At 33.9% G+C, this 21,753-nt stretch overlaps 1 protein-coding gene and 2 long non-coding RNA genes across 5 annotated transcripts; 2 read left to right on the top strand and 1 right to left on the bottom strand.

Moving 5' to 3' along the window:
- Nucleotides 1-209: 209 nt before the first annotated feature.
- LOC134264360 (protein mono-ADP-ribosyltransferase PARP14-like) lies at nucleotides 210-21,747 on the top strand (the record flags this gene model as incomplete). Its single annotated transcript, XM_062746661.1, has 13 exons — nucleotides 210-470; nucleotides 719-940; nucleotides 1,154-1,385; nucleotides 1,774-1,881; nucleotides 2,005-2,070; nucleotides 2,786-2,968; nucleotides 3,312-3,518; nucleotides 4,085-4,296; nucleotides 4,491-4,697; nucleotides 6,584-6,794; nucleotides 7,525-7,733; nucleotides 20,279-20,459; nucleotides 21,456-21,747. Coding segments are annotated over 13 exons (2,586 nt in total), but the record flags the coding sequence as incomplete, so codon positions are not given.
- Nucleotides 11,005-12,256, top strand: LOC134264359 (uncharacterized). 2 transcript variants are annotated; one of them, XR_009991505.1, is made up of 3 exons: nucleotides 11,005-11,164; nucleotides 11,685-11,859; nucleotides 11,979-12,256. It is a non-coding gene; the product is annotated as an uncharacterized LOC134264359 (long non-coding RNA). The 2 variants fall into 2 exon arrangements; XR_009991504.1 differs by having other exon boundaries at nucleotides 11,685-12,256.
- Nucleotides 12,134-19,387, bottom strand: LOC134264358 (uncharacterized). 2 transcript variants are annotated; one of them, XR_009991503.1, is made up of 5 exons: nucleotides 19,219-19,387; nucleotides 18,990-19,102; nucleotides 17,108-17,236; nucleotides 14,054-14,163; nucleotides 12,134-12,226 (listed from the first exon to the last, which is right to left on the bottom strand). It is a non-coding gene; the product is annotated as an uncharacterized LOC134264358 (long non-coding RNA). The 2 variants fall into 2 exon arrangements; XR_009991502.1 differs by having other exon boundaries at nucleotides 17,108-17,239; nucleotides 19,219-19,385.
- Nucleotides 21,748-21,753: the final 6 nt, after the last annotated feature.

Raw genomic sequence — 21,753 nt, 5'->3', positions numbered from 1 at the left:
AGCCATTATAATTGAATTTGAATAGAGATACACCATGATAAATTTTTATTTACAAAAAAAATCATTTTCCCCTTCCATGCAGTTGAAGAATGCAAACAAAGAATAAAGAAGTTTTATTTTTATTATTAACAATACTAGTTATTTGCCCAAAACTTTTCCCAGTGAAATAAAAAAAAGGAAAATGTTTTTTTCATTTGAAGATTGCTTAGAGAATTTGTAACTTGAACCTGTTACAGGATGATGTCATTGTTGTGTCTGCCCACCCTGACCTTGACCTGAGTAGGACACAGGTCACCCAGGCCGTAGTGAAGGAGGGAGGGGCCAGAATTCAGCAGGACCTGAGGAGTAGCTACCCTAACGGAATCCAAGTGGGGGATCTGGCAATTGTGAATGCCAGAAATCTGCCATGTCAGGAGGTGTATATCATGACCTTACCCAAATACAACCAAGATCCCAAAACATCAGAAAAGGTATGATTGAAAAATGTTCATATACTTGGTTGATAAAATCTTTGAAATCAGTAAAAATCACTCTTTTGATGCATGATATACTTTTTTCTAAGGACGTGTGTTAGTGTATATTGTAACATATCTCCAGTGTTTAAATTGTTAACACTGGGTTAAGGAATGGCAAAACAGTCATTTTTCTAAATTTTTTTTAGTAAACGTTATCCATTGCAGTATGAAATTGAATTTTTGGCATGATCTTGCATTTGCAGAATCTAAAAGACTTGGTGGTGAAATGCCTGACTGTTGGTAACAAGAAGGGCCATAGTTCCATCTCGTTTCCTTGCCTAGGTACAGGATATAATGGGTATCCCCACATTCAGGCCGCTGCCTTGCTGTTTGAAGCAGTAACTGAGTACGACAGAAAGGTGTCCTCAACCAGCATTAAGTCTGTCAACTTTGTAGCTCTCAACAAAGATCACAAATCTCTTGGGGTATGTGTTGATGCATGGATATGAGGAAAAATGCAGTTCCTTTGAGCATGCCGTGTTATGTAAAATGTAGATTCCTTACAAATTTCACTTTTTCATGAATTTATATATATATAATTACAAATCTGTTTATTAAGCTTTTAATCTATATACACATTAGTCAATTTGTATCTTATAATCTTGTCTCATCAATAATATTTTTATTGTGGATTTTAGGCATTCCAGAGTGAGGAGAAAAAGTTCTGCTCCCAGCAGGCCCAGCCCTCCCTTGATCAGTCTGTCATGGGTCAGAGTGTTAGTTTTGGTTCTTTGGGTTCCTCAATGGCTGCAGGGGCCACCAGCTTCGCCCGGGGCATGATGACTAGAGCCAGTAGGATGTTCAAGAGTGAGATGGAGGAGGAGGAGAAAACTTCTGAGGTTGTCGCTAGACATGGACAGAAACCAAATGGTAGATATTTCAAGCTGTAGCTACTTCATTTTGAGCAAAATCTGTAGTTAGTACATGTATCAACTTGAGACAAGTTGATTCCAGATTTAAGTGGATTCAGCTGTGAGAAATAATGAAAAAAGAAAAAAAAAGAGGGTGAGCTTTTGACTGCATAATACAGTGCACCTTCAGATATCTGGACGCCAGATATCCGGATGCTTCAGTATCCGGACGATTTTTCATCGGAACGAAATTTTTAAATGTTATTCTGTCTTGTTTAACTGGTGATTCAGATATCCGGATGCTTCACATATCCGGACAAATTGACTGGGAACCAAAGCGTTCGGATAAATGAGGGTCCACTGTATTTAAATAATTTTGAAGTTGTCTTTTTCTTTCTATGTAACAGAGGTTGTGATTGGCCAGTTGACAATAAGTGTTAGTGCAGGCGACCTTACAGAGCAGAAAGTTGACGCTATTGTCAACAGCACCAACCTAGAGCTGGACTTTACGCAAGGTATACTTTTGGAATGCCTAAGGTGACACTTTCTTTTGATGACTGGATGTGAAATTATTCTCTTGTGATCGTCACAGATGTTTAAAGATTCTGAGATAAATGTTTACATCTTATATATTTTAGGGGGAGTTTCTGGTGCACTTGCCAAGAAATGTGGAAAACAGCTGGAGACTGAGTGTGCCGCTAAGAGTAAGTGATTTGTAGTGTTTAGAATAATGTTTAGTTTATTTATAGCCAAATTTAATGCAGGTCACAGATACAGCTGCTTAATCTGTTATGAATGAAAAAGGTGAGGACAATGATCTTTGATCAATGTAAAAAAAAATCTATTAACAGTACCAGTCTGTGAAAAGGACTTAAAATATGGACCCCTGATTCCTGAGGTAGGATCAGGTGACTAGGAGAAATAAGCTTCCCTTGTTGACCTGTCAAACCCGCTGAATCTGAATACTGTACACAGGGAAATTTTCACCCCCATTTTATTTTCGCCCTTTTCACTCTACCCTCTTCTGGGCGAATTTAAAACGGGGCGAATTCACAAAATTTCTTAAACAAAATTGTAACTGGGCGAATTTAAAACAGGACAAAATTGTTTGCAAGCGGGAAAGGGCGAAAATAACACGGGGCGAAAATAACCCTGTATACAGTAATAACATTATGATAGGTTTCGGGGTTCATTTCCGATATTTTAGCTAAAAGCATCCATGATGAAATCCTGATTTTTTTCCCTTTTTTATATCCAGTTACAGCTGAAAAAAGAATTATTTGAAAAGGTTATTAAATATTTTTTAAGAAGATTGTAAAATTAAATGGAAAAAAAAAATGATTTAAATGTAACATTAATGCAAAAGCCTTTTTTCCTGAATCTGACATTATTATTAAGAAATATTGATGTTTTGTGTAGAGAAAGAAATGAAGGATAAGAAGATGATAGTGACGTCTGGTTGTGGACTAAGGAACATTAAGCACATCATCCACATTGAGTGTCAGGACACCATCAAGAAATGGAGGGAAGTAGTGAAGAAAACACTGGAAATGGCAGACAACACACAGTGTACAACTATAGCCTTCCCAGTTCTGGGAACAGGTAATTTGGGTGTTGTTACCACAAAACAAAATAGAGTATGCTGATTGGTTACTTTAAAAGTTCAGAGGTCACTTTAAAAAAGTTTGAATTATAACATCTCAACATTATGCTTGAATTGTCTTCTTACTATATATGTTTTAATTTGTGTTTAAAGTTCAAACTGTTAACTAGAGAAAAGAAAGAATTAGACACTGCAATATGTTGATATTAAAAAAAAAAGAAATGTGGAGTTAAAAACATTTGCTGTAGTTTAATAGTGGACTTGACTTTCAAAGTATGCTTCAGTTAAAAGTTGTGTGTGTAAATGTGATTTGAAAACTTTTTTGTCTTTATAATTGAACAGGGAAAGGCTTTGTGACCTTCAAACCAGAGGCCATTGGAGAGATGTTTGTGGAAAGTGTTTCTGAGTTCCTGTCACTGAGCGGTCAAAAGAAGATCACACTGGTCAAGGTCGTAGCTTTCCAGGAGGAAATGGTCACTCCCTTGTCCACTGCAATGAGAAGTGCTTGTGGCAAACCCAAGAATACAGGGATGTTGGACAAGCTCTCAGGTTTGTGTTGATCTCTCACAAAAAGCAAAGAAAAGTTTATGATTGCTTAATAGCAACTCCTTGTTGAATAGTGAACCTTGTCTAATCTGGGCACCACAGGTTTCAAAGAAATTGGCTGGATTAGAAAACAAGACAGATTTGACAACATTTTAAAGAATTGAATTTAATGAAAGGGAGTGATCATTTGCAATGTATTAGGCAAGATTTCGGAATAAACAAGATCTGGATTAAACAAGTTTCACTGTACAGTTCAAATTCCTGAATACAGAGGCTGGGATTATGCATTTTCTCTCCTTTCTCTATTTATATTCTTTACACCAAGGACATAACATACCTTATAGGTGGTAATTTTAGCGAGTTTTAGCATCCTTAAAATGATGGTATATATTTTTAGGGAGAATTAATTTTAGCAATTTTGAAATGCACACTGTTGAACCTCTTGCAAATAAAATGCAATTAATAGTTAACGATATCTGATTTGGGGACTATGAGCACCCTCGCCAATAATGCCAAAATTAAATCCTTGTTAAAAATTCTACTTATTCGGTATTCACAACTTTTTGTAGACTTGGCAAGCGATGTTGGGTTGGCGCCCCAGAAAGGCCTGGCCTCGATGGCTACTGTGAATGAAGACCAGTCTGTGATGTTGTGGATCTATGGAGAAACAAAGGGGGCCAGAGATGATACGATTGACGAAATATCCAAATTCATCAAATCACAGTCTACAAAGGCCAAGATTGAAGACAAAACCTTGTTACCAAACTTAAAACCAAATGAGGTACTGTATCCATCATGACCATGTGTATTTTTTGTTGGCTGTTTTCTACAAGAGTCAAATATTTCCAATGAGCAAAATCAGTTCTATACCTTAAATTTGAGATCATACATTGGAGGGAAATCCAGTACTGAACTGAAACTATGATTCAAACAATGTAAAATTTTATGTTAACCTATTTAATATTTATTTTGTAGTTGGACAAGATTAAAAAGGTTCAGGAGAAGCATGATGTTAAGATGTCCATTGAACAACAGAGAGGGATTATAATGGTGGAAGGTCTGACAGAGGAGGTATCTAATGCCAAGGACAAGATACATGAGCTTCTTAGACATTTCCAGAAAGAGAAATGGTTAGATGAGGAAGCCAAACTGGTGGCTGATACAGTACAATGGAGTGTCATGGTAGGTATTTCAAGGGCTAGCTATATTTTCTGCTTTCACTCTTTAGCGATCTGGCAGTTTTCTAGTCCATCCGTATTGGTTTGTGTTGCTGCATTATCTCCCTTGATCCACTTCAGGAACCATTGCTAAAGGATATGATGCATCCTTGAGTTAATTCATGGAAACTCCAGTCTTTTTTTCCCTTTGACTCATAGAATCCATTTTCTCTGAGTACTTAAGACCTTAGTTTCTCAATATTTCACAGCAAACTGTAAAATCATATATTTTGGGGGGGTCAAATTTTCATGGTTTGGAGAAAAAAAAAACCTTGGTTCGTGGGATTTGATTTCGTGGATGAAGACTTGTTGAGTAAATTAGTACGTAACATTTCATATTTAGTGGTGGACATGAATTCATGTGTCCCCTAATTACAAAAACAACGAAAATGAAACCGCCATTAAAATGTGTGATTTCATAGTATGCATATAACCCTACATAAAGAACCTATATCCTTCTTAAGCCCTCGGGGAATATGATTTTTCTTGGCTGAATAAGTCTTCATGTTTCCCGAACATTCATGCAATGAATTGTTTATTATACCGAAACAAGCAAAACCTTTGAAATAAACATAAACTTTCAAATTCGGCACCTCTCTCAAATTCACTTTCATTTTTAATGTAAAATTAATAAACCCTTTGGTCAACACTTTATCATCAATTTTGTGACGTAAAGAAGGCTATTGTGACGTCTACTACTTTCGGGAGTTTTCTTTTAATGAACGATAATTATTGCGGGAATATGCACTAAGTATCCGAAGAGATGGGAATATGATGAAAAGCATGCCGATGACCGGGAAATATGAAGTTTTACGGCCCGATCACGTGATTATCTAGAACCAATCAGAAAACGTTTTGTGTAGAATATTTATAATGAGGTATAATAATATTTTAAATATGCTAAATACTCAAATATCTGTTTCATGCTGTATGCACCTCTGAATGCAGGAAATTAAGTTTTAGTTAATAGTAGGGATGTCAACGAATATTCGAATATTCATTCGATGAGTTGATATTCGAATATAAATTTAAGATTCGAATATTCGGATTTTCAGTATACAAGCATTTTAAAGATAGAAAAATCTGACAATTTTTATCAGAAATTGAATCAAAGTCGTACTGTTGACCAGCAATATGATTTGATTAAAAACAAAATAAAAATACACTCCTCTTGGATTACATTAAATGTGTGATTATTGTATCTATTAAATAATACAAATTATTTATTTGATCATTTAATTAGTGGTATAACAGTGTCCTAGAGTACTTACAATTAGTTCGTATTGTTGAAAGGACACATTTTTACAGTAAACACATGGATCCCTTGTTTATATATGCTTGTATATCATTTAAAATCATTAGAAAGAAATTAATTAGCTAAAGTAATTGGTTTTAATTTTTCTCCATTAGATAATTGTTCTGCATGGTAAAAATCTGTAGGGGTTACCAGTGTAGACTTTTGTAAGACGATTAATTAATCTTGAAGTTACCAAAAGAATCTTTTGAATTTTCAGAAGAAATATATTACATTTTGGATATAAGATTTTCATATATTCTGTAAAATATTTTGAAAATATAACTACTGTGCATTTACAAAACTTTATATGAATTTTTATTCCAAAATAATGGTATAAAACGTATCCTGCTTTACAAAAGAGTAAAGATGTATACATATTATAATGCAGGATGTATTAATTTCATCGAATATTCGAATATATTCGAATACTACTACCGAATATTCGAATATCAGTTATTGACAATTTTGACATCCCTAGTTAATAGTAATTAATTTTCAATAGGATAACACCATTAACTTGTCAATTTTAGAAAACATGACTTAATTCTTTGCAGGTAAAAGACCAAACAACTGGTATAGACAAACTAGAAGATTATCCAGAACGTCAGAATATGTACCTTGAGGATGCTTACAAGAAGAAACTGAACACCGTTACATTGAAGACAATGGATGGGGATATTATTGTTGACTTGACAACAATGAAGGAGTACCCAGCTAATGATCCAACCCAAACTGATAATGTTGTCAGGAAAGAAAAAGCCACAGGTTAGAGATATAGATACATCTTTTTGTCCCCCATTTTTGCTTATTTTATTATCTGAAACACTATAGTTTCTTGATGATATGTCTCTAACTGTCCTTTAAATTTATATGATAACTTTCAATGACTTAAAGAATATTCTTACTGACTTTCAAGTGAAAAGTCAAGGTCAGAAGTTCATAAATGGCATGAAAAGGTTTCCATGTGATAACTCACTTCTCTTTAGTTTTTGCATTGAAACCCAAAGTATTTGAGATTCTTTTGAATTTGAAGGACCCCCCCCCCCCCCCCCCCCCGCTAGGAAAGTTCAAGGTCATTTCTTCATTACTCTCTTCATCTGCAGTATTAAGGTCTCTTCCACCCACAATTTTTTTTTTCTAATACCTGGAAATAGATTTACTCCAAGGTGCTTGTTACAGTACTGTAGATCACTAAATTTTCGCGACACCTTATTTCCGCGAGATAGTCAATGACTCTTGATAAGCGAGACAAAATTTTCGCGAATTGTGGTTATTGCTCTATATAATCTTAAGGAATACAATTATACACGAGAATTAAATTTTCGCGAGCACACTGTCTCGCGTAATTACGTGAAAATAAAGTTCTCACGAATAAAAAGTGATTTACAGTATGTAACAGTTAAAAAAGCTTTTTTTCCAATAGACACTTGGCCTTGCTATACTTGGCAAGTTATTTCATAATTATGGATTAAATTTTTATTTTCTCTACTTGTAGGAAATAAGATTGAGCTACCAGCCCACTGGGCCCCAATGAAGGATAACGAGAATATCAAGGTTGTAACCTTACTACCCTCCAGTCAGGAATACCAGGATATTGAGAAGAGATTCCTGAGTGGAGTCAAGACAGGCATCTATAACACAGGCAGGGCTCCAAACCCAGCTAATAATCCAGTGGGCCAGTTCAACAACGTCAAAGTCAACAAGGTATAGTGACAGTAATAATTTGAAACAAAATACAAAGTAACATCCTTGCGCTGAATTTAAGAAATATCTTATAGATGGTAGCATTTGTATGTTTGTTGTCACCTTTACAAATGGCTGGAATATGTACATTGTTCTTGATTACAATTAAAGGACAAGGTATGGTAACCATTGAATTTGCCCCTTGTTGGATGTAAAAGTCAAAACACAGTTAAAATTGTGATAATTTGCAGTTAAGAGTTTTAAATGATATATTGCTTAATTTGTTTTAAAACTTCCTTAATTTTGAATCAAACAATGCACAGAGGCAGCAAGAGGCTGTTTAAGTTGATCATTTTACCAAATTTCATCAATTCTGGTGGAATTTTGTTTAATCTTGGATACTTTTTACTTTGGGATAGATAGAGCACAGGCAAGATAGATAGAGCATAGAGCTGAAACAATTCATCGAAATATCAATATTGTTCAGTATAATTAATTGACAGTTTGACACTCAAGGGAGAGATAATTGAGACGGAAAAAAGTTTTAGCACAGACTGCTGCTAGATTTGACACAGATAATGTGCTATTTTAATTGACAGAAGCACAAGAAGTGTTTTCTTCTTGTATCACCACCTTTTATGTATCTTTTGGAATCTGAATACAGGTGACTCTCAGTGGCTCGAACTGCGATCTCTCGAAGTGAACCTACGGTCCCAATTTTTTTCTCTATATAACTAAGCAAATTTACTCCTGATCTCTCGAACTTCTATCTCTCGAAGTTCTCTATCTCTCGAACCAAAATCTGGGTCCCGTTACACATATTTCATTGAAATTTACTCTCTATCTCTCGAAGTTTTGATTGTGCGTGAATAAACACCGATCAAGCATATAATTGAGCCTGGACCTACCTGGAAAAACATTGAATGCCTAGGGCTGGTATGGAGGTGTTAATTGGGTGTTTACATAGATGACACTAAACCTGTGGGTCGTCCGTGTGTTGATAAAATTAATTGGTTATTATTGGTAAATTATAAATGATTTCACAACTTATTTTGACTTGAAACCGAGACGATAATTTTTAGAAAATAAATTTATAGACGTTCACTTCAATAAGTTCCCATAGACTAAGAACTCTTATTAGAGTCTACATAATCCCCGTATGGCAAATATTGCACAAGAGATTCCTTTATCAAGGACTGAATACCGATTAAGAAAAATCTGGTGAACACTGGTGAAGGACTCGATCAAGCTGCGGAATAGCCAAACCGACAATTGCTATCCGGGTTTCATGTAATCATGAAATAACAACAAATATATATTGAAACTTCAGAAATTCATTGTATTTATTTGAAATACGATCATTGTTGTTGATATCAAGTATATTACCTTTAAAATACAATTGAAAACGTGCAGTAACTTTATTTACATATACTTCCGGTATCTATAATAATAGAACAACGATGATCGGAACTGAAAATTTCGGATTTTATTTACTTTCTATCTCTCGAACCCCTCGATCTCTCGAACTTTTCTTGCGGTCCCTTGAACTTCGAGAGATCAAGAGTCATCTGTACATGTTTTCTTTTACCTAATGATATGTTCCTTTTTAAAAATGTATCGTATCGAAAAAATTGAATTGTGACACAAGTATTGCAATACGTATCGTATCGTGGAGGGGGTGTATTGTTTCAGCCCTAATAGAGCACAAGCTTGCCTATCTGAGATTTTTATATAGAAGATGCAGCTAATGCTAGCGTATGAAATATATAAATTTGGTAGATATGCCAGCATTTACTCTATGTTTTCTGAATCAAAATGTTTTGAAATTGATGAAAATTTGCATAGAAATGGGAAAATTTGAAAATTGACAAATTTTGTAAACTTCTTGTGGAATTTCTGTGTCTCATAGCTTAGAATCAATACTTATTTTGTAACAATGATGACATGTTTTATTAATGAACTATTGCTTCATTCATGGAGACATCCAATATTAAGGGCAAAAAGGGTCATATATGGCAAGCCCTTTTACTATTTATTCGTAAAATAAACTTTTTCTTTCAAAATGAGAGATATCTCTCTACCATAGAGAGATATCTCTTTAGCTTATGGAGATATCTCTTTAGCTTATAGAGATATCTCTTTGACTAATAGAGATATCTTAAGACTTTAGAGAGATATCTCTTTCAATAAAAGAGATATCTCTTTTTGAAAGAGAGATATCTCTTTTAGTAAGAGAGATATCTTTATAAGCTAGAGAGATATCTCTTTAAGCGAGAGAGATATCTCTTAAAGTTAGAGAGATATCTCTTTAACAAGTTTAAAAGAGATATCTCTCTTAATTAGAGAGATATCTCTTTAGATTTTCAAAAAGAGATATCTTTCTAAGCTAAAGAGATATCTCTTTTAATGAAAGAGATATCTCTTTTCCAATCACCCTTAAAATAAAATAACTAATTCTCCCGTTAAAAACGAAAGCGAAACAGGAAGTAATGTCTGTTAAGTCGTTCGTTTTCTGGTTATTGAAAAGAAGAGGATATAATGGACTGATTGATACAGCAGAGACGTCTTTGGATACAGGTAAACAACGTTTAATTGCTTTATTGTTTTAAGCGAAAGTAACAGGATTTCAAACCAAAACGTCCCCCAAAGATTGGTTCCATATTATATTTATTTCATTTATTTAGCTCACAGGACAGCTGAGCCGGGGATATAGAATGCGAAGTCAATAAAAACAAATTCGAAATAGGCCTACATGCACCCAATTTCATCGATCACGGGAATACATGATTGATTACTACGTCGATTAAACATAATCCTGATAGAATTAATGTTCTTTTTTAATTAATTAAAACTCCAAAAATAAAAAACGTCCAACATTACTTCTTTCATGTAAACAGGGATGTATATATTCAACTTCAATATTATCTGTAGGACGTTAAACGACATACATGTAAGATCAATATATTAACTGTAAAGCCTTATGACCCCCTTCCCAAACACAGGCACCTGAAGTATGGATTATACCCCTCTTTTTTAAATATTTTTTTAATTTAAAAAAAAAAGGGGAGGTATTATCCATACTTCAGGTGCCCGTGTTCCCAAATACTCTTACAATTATGAGAAAGACATTTTATTTTCTTAAAATAGGCATTAGAAATAGGAATTTTCTTATTTGTCTTAGCTAGAACAATCCCCAATTTATCCAGTGTTGTCACCAAACAGGTCTGCAATGGGTCCATAAGACATTCATCAATCAATGGTAGAACATTTTATCTATATTTGTCATATTTTACAGAGATCCAGGAGGTACTGAAAAAGGGACAATGCTTCGACTGAATGTGTCATCCATGTACCAGTATAGACCTGTTAATGAGGCATATCCAATAATTCTTATACTCATGAAGAGTGTGGCAACTCCCAAGTAGTTAAGGATGGCACTCATTTTAAATCAGGTACAGGATAATTTTTTGGGCTGCACTTTTCTTTACTTCAATATTTCAAACTTACTAGTTAAGTATCAAGTCCACAAAAGCTCAAACACCATGGTGAATCAATGGACCATAATGATAGTTAAATTTGTCATATGCTTTCTTATTAAATTATCAATTTGAAATTTGATTGGTAAAAAACATTTATTAACAAGTACAATTCTTCTACTGTGTGCCTGTCATCCCAACAATTGCAAATGCACATCGATAGGTTCTCCATAAAAATTGCTAACTGCGCAGAATGGTTGCACATTTTTTTTCAATGAACGACATTTTCTTAACATTGAATCCTTCAGTATAACAAGACAAATATTGCATGCTTATTTTAATACACTATAAATAAACTTAAGAACAAATTTAAGGATTGAAGTTTAATTTGTAAATTTGGTAGTTACATGCATAATTAGTTTTATATATAAAGGATGTACACAAGCATTTTATAACATTGAAAATATTCAAAAAGTATTCTCTTAATTTCTTGTAGATCCTCACTTCTAGGATGTTTTCCATGTTCTTGTGGAAAGTGTTTTACATGGCACCATTCAGCTACAAATACTTTGCCAGTGGAACTGTGACATCAATCAGCTGCTCATGCCACTGCTAATTGGCAGAATTTCCTTTGGGACAAGCAAACTGTTTCAAATATTTTACACCTGCAAGTTAGTACTTATGAAATTTTGTTTGAAGGAAGCTAAAAGCTAATGAGTACTGAAAATACAAGCCAGATGAAGTACAAAAGTGTTGATACAAGTCATTTAGAATTTTTAATTCTTTGCAGGTAGTGATGAGTGTACTGGAAGTTTTTTCGGGATCTTGTCTGACATCATAGGTACAACTGGTCACTGTGCTTTCTTTGTTATATAAGCAGGCATATTGTTAAAGCAGTGACACATGTAGCTTCAAATGATGCTTGACTGTTTAAGTGTTTTTCTTTGATTTTATAAGTAAACCTGGATTGATCTCTGATGCAGTAATATAGAGCCATGTCCATTCTTTAATATTCCATCATCCCACTGTCACAAAGTACTGAAATAAAAATGATTTTGATTTTAAAAATTTTTGGTTTTTATATGTAACATAAAATTCTACAGAAATTCAAATATTAAAACTACTTCAAAACAAGATGTGTTTGTGAAACACTATGCACCAGGCGGCAACAAATTCAAACAAGTTTTTTTAAGCATATAGTTCATAGTCAAGGTCACAAGGTCATTGGCCTTGGTGTCATTTGAAAGAGCTTAATTAGTGGAGTATGTAAATCAAATATGAAGTCTCTATCTTTAACGGTACAAAAGGTATGGTGAAAGTTCAAAATGGTATTTATAGCATTAAAGTCACAGTAATTAAGGTCAAAAGTTCACTGGCCTTGGTGTCATTTGAAAGAGCATAATTAATGAAGAAGGCATTCCAAATATGATTTCTCTATCTTTAATGTATCAAAAAGTTATGGCGAAAGTTTTAAAAAAAGCTATTTTTAGCATATAGGTCACAGTCAAGTTCACAAGGTCATTGACCTTGGTGTCTTTTGAAAGAATTTAATTAGTGGAGTAGGCATATTAAATATGAAGTCTGTATCTCTCATGGTTCAAAAGTTATGGTGGAGGTTAAAGTTGACAAAAGACAAATAGACATAGAAACAGGATGTAAACAATAGACAATAATTCACTTACTTTATGATTATGTATATTAATGTGACTGAATTTTGGAATCAATTTGTACTAAGGTTTAGTGTCATTGAAAAAGATTACAAAATATCCTAAAGAACTGTTTTACTTGTTAATATAGAAGGAAGTTGTTTAGAAAATGTTTTTTTATTAGTTGCAAAAAAATTTATTTACTATTCAAGATCACAAGATAGTAAGCCATTATTTATTGATGCAGTAAAGTTATTCAAGTATTACAGAAACATAGAAAATTGTTGTGAAAAAGTTTTTCAATGTAAGGACAAAATACTCAGTAAATGGGTCCTGTATGATAATGTGTACAACAAGTGATGAAAAAATCAAAATTGTAATTTTTTGTTAATTTATATCTACACATTTGGGTACATCTGTTTTGTTTTTGGATAAATTGTATGTTTAACTGTCATATGTTTACATATATGTACATTAATTATGCCCCCCCCCCCCCCTCTTCGAAGAAGGGAGGGCATATTGCTTTGCTGCTGTCTGTCAGTCCATTTAGTTTCAATTCATTTTCTTCACAAACATTGCACTGAAATGAAATTTGGTATACAGCCTTACAGGTATATCAGATGAATATCTAGGTCAAGTTCTGTTTTGGGTATGATCATCGTGCCATTTTTGACAGAGTTATACCCCTTGGATTTAGAAAAATTCCAATTACTTGCAGTTTCCGTTCATTTCCTTTGCAGAGGTTGCACATAGTGAAATGCAATTTAGTATACAGATTTATCAGATGAATATCTAGGTCAAGTTCTCTTTTGGGTATGCTTGCACCATTTTTGACAGAGTTATGCCTTTTTGGACTTAGATAAAAAATTCCAATGTGGGGGAGGGGGGCATAAGTATTTTACAAACATCTCATTATTTTTAATTTTAGAAAGTGCACTTTGTGAGTGTGTGCAATTGTGGTGGTGAGTGGGTGAAAATTGTCTTGTGTTTGTACAGTGTATATATGGATATGGAAAATGCTTCAAAATAAAGCATTTAAAAAAAAAAGTTTTGGAAAGTATGGCAATCATATACCATGCAGTACTCAGAAATGCTAAATAAAAGGCTGCGTAGAAGAAAAAAAAAATAATTAAAACTACCAATCAAATAAGTATTAAATGTAAATCTTTTAAGATGAAGGTTTTGCGTTGTCAGATTCTTTGCTTATAGGGACACTTACCTTTAATAATGTCATGACAGGTGAGGCACATGGCTGGTCTTCATGCTGGATCAGTTCTTAGTTAAAACCATCCAGTATTGCCCTAAGATTGCCAGATGTACAGACAAAACCTGTAATTTAGCAAGCTTCTGTAATATGCCAATTGAATTATTACATAGGTCATAGTTGTATGTGCAACTGATAATGATGTAGGACTAAGGTGCCTGACAAATAATGAGTTATAAATCTTACAAATATCCATTTATTTGATACAAATCTTATTAATAACTTTCTTCATTAAATTTTATCAATGATTTTACAAGAAAATCAGAATAAAAATTGTCCTTTTTATACATAAAAAATATTTTCATTTAAAATCTTTTTATCTAAAAATATTTGTTGCATTTTCATATTTAGGGTACCCTTCCTAGGCCAACAATAAAAAAATGATTTGTTTGATGTACTCTGACCGACTGTTAAAATAGCCCCTACCCATTTGCATTCATTTTTTGGGGGCACTTAAGATTTTTTAACACCCCCTTAATTTCCATAGATGTTTTAAAGATAAGGTATCATATTTTTTTTAGGATGCTTTTTAATTCATAAATACAAAGTCTTTGTTACTAAATGAAAACATTAACAGATTTCTGAGTCTGTGGTTTTAAATATGACAGTTATCAATTTATTCAATGCTGTAAGACATAAGAAAAATAAAGTGCCGCGCCACGACATGATACGCCCGTCAAAAAATTACCAATTTTCTTGAACAGTTTAGGTGCAAAAAAATCACATCAACCTTGTTTTTAAGATTTCAATGATTTTTCCATTCCTTAAAATATTTATCCATCCCTTGTGATGTAGGCATCAATTATAATAAATATTACATCACTGATAGATTTCTGTGCTGGTTGTGTTAGACCTTGTCAAATGCCCATCATCAAATTAGTCTTAACAACTTAATCTATACCAAATTAATTTTGAAAAAAAAGGCTGGCCATCAAATGACATATGTTATAAACTGACCAGCAGTTCTTCTGTCTTGACATTGAACTCATTAATTAATCTTTAACTGGATGCTTGTCTACTCATTACTACCAAGACATGAATGGGTCTGCACTATCTACTATAATTTTTTTTTAAAAACATATAAAATACTCTCAGATTTTTTTTTTTTTTGGTTGAGATTTAATGTCCGACAGGTTTAGTATGTAATTCATATGGACATGCTGATTCCATCCCACCCCATAAAATTAGTTTTTAAATTAATAATATTACATAATATCAGATTAGTCTATAATTATGCAATATCAAATTAGTTTTGATTACTTTTCATCAAATTCATTTCAAAACTTAAGCTAGTCAACAAGAGCTATTTTTAATCAAACAGGCTTAACCATTTGCCCAATTCTCAAGGGATATAGATAACGCCAATGCTCTGACAGTTAACTCCTAGCACTCAAAACCCATTAATTTCTCTCTAATTTGACATGCAATTTTCTGTTATCAAAATTCTTCTTGACCAGTGCTTGATAATTACACTCATGGGAGACATGGGATTTCTCTAACATAAATTCTATTTGTTTTAGATTGCTGTCAAGTATATGCGTAAAAAAAATAAGTATTTTCTTGATTTTTTTAACACTTTTTTAATAAGAACAGTGCAATACTCTTACATTATTTGGGATGTGTAAATGAATAGTAAAAAGACACATTTTTTTTTAAAAATTCACTTAAATTAAAGGTCACAGTGACCTTGAAATAGGTCGTGACACACCTTCTACCTAAGATGCATAAACTGGCCAAGTTTGATGATTGTAGGTCTTATGGTTTCCTAGTTATGGGCCGGAAAGGATTTTTCCATATTTGGCTATAACTTCTTAATTAAAGGTCAGAGCGACCTACTTTTTGTGCGCGACACACCTTCTACCCAAGATGCATCAGATGACAAAGTTTGATAATCCTAGGCCTAGTAGTATTAAAGTTATGAGCCGGAAACGAAAAAGCTAACAGACAGACGGACAGACGGACGGACACGAAGCCTATAACATAATCCGTCGCGTCTTAAGACGGGCGTATAAAAACTAGAAATATGTCCACAGGACAGGAATGCCCACCAAGGGTATATTAGTCATGCAAAATGAAAATTCGTATGAAATTTGATCAGAATTAAATATCTTGAAAAATGTTACAGTTGAATTGCTTACATGTCATCAGTATGTATCAGCATATGAAGTTTGACACTAATTTCAGAGATGTGAGGTCAAGGTCAAATAAAAGGTCAAGGTCATGTTGATGCAGTTGAATTGCTTACATCAGAATGTATCACCATATGAAGTTTAACACTAACTTAGGAAAATTGAGGTCAAAGTCAAAAGAAAGGCCAAGGTAAAAAAATGTTTGTTTCAGTTGAAAAGCTCTAATCAGTATTATAAGTTTGATACAGTAAATCTCGTTTTGTACGAACAGGAATATTGCGAATTCATGGGTATAGCGAAGTCATCTTGGATTCCCAGCTATAAAATTTCAATGAATTTCTTATACGATTATAATGAATTATGGATATAGCGAAGTAATTTCATAAGTCCCAGCAACTTTGTTATAACCGAGTTTTGCTGTAACACCATCTTGAATGGTATGTTTAAAACTAAGTTAAACACTAATTTAAGAAAAGTGAGGTCAAGGTCAAAGGAAAGGTCAAGGACAGAAAATGTTGATGCAGTTGCATAGCTCTTATCAATATCTATCAGCAAAGTTTGATGAAATGTCCTGTATAGTTTGAAACTGGGCTTTGAACTGAGCTAAACTCAAAGTGTGACACATGGACAGAAAGACGGAAGACAGACATGACAAACACTATATGCCAAGGCCATAATCATGGTGGGGCATAAAAAAACTACCGGTACCTACTAACCTACCTGCCAACCTTGATAAAAGTGGGTAGGAGTACATCAAACAAATATATTTTTAAAGCTGGCCAGTTGTTGACTAGTATATTAGTCATTTTGATATGCTATGTCTTATAAAAAATAAATTTTATATTTGTCTTAGAACTTATTTGTTGCATCAATTTCATACCTGTATTTGATTTGCATTGTTTTGGATGCTGATAATTCAAAGTCATGATCAGTATAGTCTTAGGTGCTGCTGACTTTGGATCTCTTAGGAACTGCATCTTTTATCTGTGTTACTGGTTCTCTTGTACCTCTGCTATAAAATAAGTTTTAGTGTATACAGTTGTGTAATATCAGTGAATAAATTGAACAGACAGATTGATTGTTTATTGTTTATCGTTCCTCTCAAGAATTTTTCACTCATATGGAAACGACAGTGGAGAGCTGCAAATTTTGTCCTAATGACCTATACTCAGCACTTAGGGCCATTGACTGATTGAGCAGGAAGGGATCTTTTTTGTGCCAACACCTGACCTACTGCAACAAGGGGCCACAGTTATACTGTATCATCCCAAGGACAGGTCTCCACATCCCACAGTGGGATTCAAACTCATGATGTAAGGATCAACACCTTATTTCGCGACTCTGCTAGAGCAGACACTCTAACCACTGTGCCATGCAGGCGAATTTGAACAGACAGAAAAATTTACCAAAATCCATAAACCATATTCTATAAACAGGAAACATACTCTCTAAAGTTAGAAATATGGTCATCTAAATTTTATTTTATGCAGAGAGATGGCAAAATATATGAACATCTTATCCTTGTGAAATAGATCTAAATTGCTACAAACATTTAATGCTCAAAAAAATAATCCACTAATACAAAGCAGGTTAAATTTTACTGAAAAACAAGATGTGTTTGTGAAACACTGATGCCCCCGTACGGCAATTTAGCGACAGTTAAGCTTTCTCAAATGCAAATCAAATATGTTGGTACCAAAGTAAGGTCTTTTCACAAGAAATGAGAAATGTAAACACTAACTACACCTGCTCCACGGTTATGACCAATGTTAACATTTTAAAAGATAGGACAAATTCCGGGTCAAGGTCAAAGGGTCAAGGTTGTTGTGTTCTAAAGAAGGCCTTGTCTCAAAGATTATGTATGCGAAGTATAAAAGCACTGGCCCTTACCGTTCAAAAGTTATGGCCAAGGTTAAAATTTGTAAAAGGTAGGTCAAACTTTAAGGTCAAGGTCAAAGGGTCAAGATTCTTGATATCCAATGAAAGTTATTGTCACAAAGATTACACATGTGAAATATGAAAGCTCTAGCCCCAACTATTCAGAAGTTATGGTCAAGGTTAAAGTTTGTAAAAAGTAGGTCAAACACCAAGGTCAAGGTCAGATGGTCAAGGTTCTTGAAATCAAATGAAAGGTCTTGTCACAAGGATTAAATTTGTGAAGTATGAATGCCCTAGTCCTAACCCTTCAACAATTTCTGTCAATGTTGTATTTTTAAAGTAGGTCAAACTCCAAGGTCAAGGTCAAAAGGGTCAAGGTTCTTGGTATCCAAAGGAAGGTCTTTTCATCAGAATTATATATGCAAAGTATGAAAGCCCTTGTACTTACTGTTCAAAAGTTATAGCCAAGGTTAAAGTTTTTTCATAGGTACAGAAATCTCCAAGGGCAAGGTCAAAGGGTCAAGGTTATTGGTATCCAATGAAAGATCTTTCAAGAAAGATTACATATGTGAAGTATAAATGTCTTGGTATCTACTGTTCAAAAGATATGGCCGAAGTAAAAGTTTAAAATTTTCATGTAAAAGTGGGTCAAACTCCAAGGTCAAGGTCAAAAGGTCAAATTTGGTGGTACCCAAAGAAAGGTCTTTACACAAGGAATATACATATGAAATATTAAAGTCATAGCTCCACTAAATCAAAAGTTATGGGCAAGGTGAAAGTTTTTGCGGACAAACAGAGAGACAGACAGACAGACGGACACGACAAAAACTATTTACCCCCGAAACTTCGTTTACGGGGGCATAAAAAGTATATTAAAAAATTACCCAAACAAAAGTGATGCAGCCACAATATCATAAATATGACGTTGGTTCCCATCAATGACAAAACTCCTCCTCTATAATCAGCTGATGAATAACATCTCGGATTCAAGAGAAATCTGTTAACAAATTAAGGCAAAAGATGATTTAGAAACTATTTCATTTGGTTAAGAAAAAAAACACTTCATTTTCCCTCAAAATAAACAAGAAACGGATGACACTCTGATTTGTTTACCTGTATTTCGATCGAAATATTCCTGGTGGACGCTCGCACCCAATTTTCTTATGACATGAAATTCATACATCGTAAGTCGGACAACTCTTCGGCTTTGTAAAACTATTTAATTTCCCCCTGAAAGCTGTGTGTGAACCAGAAACATGCTGAACTCAATATACACATTCACCATGACCATGTGCGAGGAAGTGAAAATTATCGTAAAATCTCGCGAGTCACGTGACGAGACTAACAGACTCTGGACCGAATTTTCTCAGCTTTTGAAATAATGAAAAAAAGTTCACTTCCGGTAAAGGGAGAAGTCATTTCAAATGGAATTTAAATAAACATAATAAAGAGAGAGATCTCTTTGCAATAAAGAGATATCTCTTTTTGCTTCAGAGATATCTCTTTTAGACCCTTTTGAAAGATATCTCTTTCACTTTGAGAGATATCTCTTAAGATAAACTTAGAGAGATATCTCTTTTACTTAAAGAGATATCTCTTTAACTTGGAAAGATATCTCTCTAAGTGAAAGAGATATCTCTCAAGGTGAAAGAGATATCTCTCTAGTTGAAAGAGATATCTCTCTAACGATCAGAGATATCTCTTTAACGTTCAGAGATATCTCTTATCACGAAAGAGATATCTCTCAAGGAGAAAGAGATATCTCTCAAAGAAAAAGAGATATCTCTCTAAGTATAAGAGATATCTCTCTAACTTTAAGAGATATCTCTTTCTTATAGAGATATCTCTTAAGAATAAGAGATATCTCTTTAAGTTGAGAGATATCTCTTATTTTTAAGAGATATCTCTCTATAATGAGAGATATCTCTGTAATTTTCAGATGAAATTTATTTTCCGAATAAATAGTAAAAGGGCTTGCCATAGTCATAGTCTATCTTGTCCTTTGTAAAGATACAACCATGTGTTCCTTGCATTAGTCATGATTGGAAAATAATGATAAAATCCTTCGCATTTCATTGTGTAAATAATTGCCTGCAATTTCAAGTCTGTAAAAAAAGCAGAAAAACAAACATTTCACTTGAAATTTTATAGAATTTATTGTGAATATTTACAGATTGAAAGAATCCAAAACCCTTCATTATACCAACAGTATGCAGCCAAGCTTGACCACATAGAAAAGCATGTGGACCAGAATCAAGTCAAGTTAGTACAGGATCTGTGGCATGGAGCGGCGCCAGCAGCCATCGTCAGCATTAATTACTATGGTTTTAACCGCAGCTACTGTGGAGATAACGGTGGGATATTAGTTACATTGCAGTCTGTCTTTTATTTAACATCATGTATGATGTCAAAGAATAAGAAAGGAGGGCATATTGCTTTGCTACTGTTTGTCTGTCAGTCCACCATCAGTTTAAATTCATTTTCTTTGCAGATATTGCACATATTGAAATGAAATTTGTTATCATAATATCTTTGTCAAGTTTTGGGGGTATGCTTGCACCATTTTGAACAGAGTAATGCCCCTTGGACTTAATTAGAACAATACTTGATATCGCGATTACTTAACTTAGTGGAACTCTTTCACAATGGAGGTAGGAAACGTCTGTTGGGTGGGGGCAAAGTTACCATTGAATACAATGCAAGATCGATCATTGTAGAATTTATAAGGACAGATAAGTAAAAATTCCTGGTGGAATACCTTGCTAAACAATTGGTGAACTAGCCTAATAAATTTTTGAAAGGAGACAATCTTATATTGTTACATTTTTAACGATATTTTTAACTAAGCAGACTCTTCTCTTTAAATTTTCATTAAAAATCGTCACAAGCAGATAAAATATTCTAATCTTTCCTTATTTGACAATCTACTATTTGGAGTTCAATATATGGCAAAACATTGTGCTTTCTGCATTAAATTGTTCGAATCATTCGATTGTCACTACTGTAAACAATGTCGTGCCCCAGAAATTTAGACCTTTCTCGACTCCCCCGCAAAAGAGCGGTAGTAAGTTAGATAACTGCGAGGTACTCATTGGTATTCACAATATTACGTATTCTAATTATTTGAAGTTTCTGTTCATTTTCTTTGTAGAGGTTGCACATATTGAAATGAAAATTGGTATAGAGATTTATCCAATGAATATCTAGGACAAGTTCTGTTCTGGGTATGATTGAGCCATTAGAAAAAATCCAATTATTTTGGGGAGGGGGCCAGAGGGGGCATACATGTGTTACAAACATCTCTTGTTTATTTAAAAGTCACAATAAAGGCATGAATTTACTTTTTTCAGGTGGAGAGCCATGGTATGGACGGGGGGTTTATTTTGCCAGCGACGCCTCTTATTCGGCAAGAGACTGGTTATCAGGGCGGGATCCCTCGGGTAAAAAGAAAATGTATCAAGCAAAAGTTATTACAGGACATTACTGTGCTGGAGTCAAAGGCATGAGATTTCTATCAGAGAGAATGAAAGGAGTGAATTTTGATTGTGCCGTTAATGACTTGAATAACCCAACAGAATTTGTCATTTTTAATGACACCCAGGCATATCCAGAATATTGTATCGAGTTCACAATTTGATCTCAGTATAC

This window comes from Saccostrea cucullata, unplaced genomic scaffold, assembly GCF_032062105.1.
Source record: "Saccostrea cucullata isolate Sc308-1 unplaced genomic scaffold, CSIRO_AGI_Scuc_v1 ctg11221, whole genome shotgun sequence".
Classification (NCBI taxonomy): domain Eukaryota; kingdom Metazoa; phylum Mollusca; class Bivalvia; order Ostreida; family Ostreidae; genus Saccostrea; species Saccostrea cuccullata.
The sequence above is the reverse complement of the archived record's forward strand: the minus strand, read 5'-3'. Positions and strand labels throughout refer to the sequence as shown.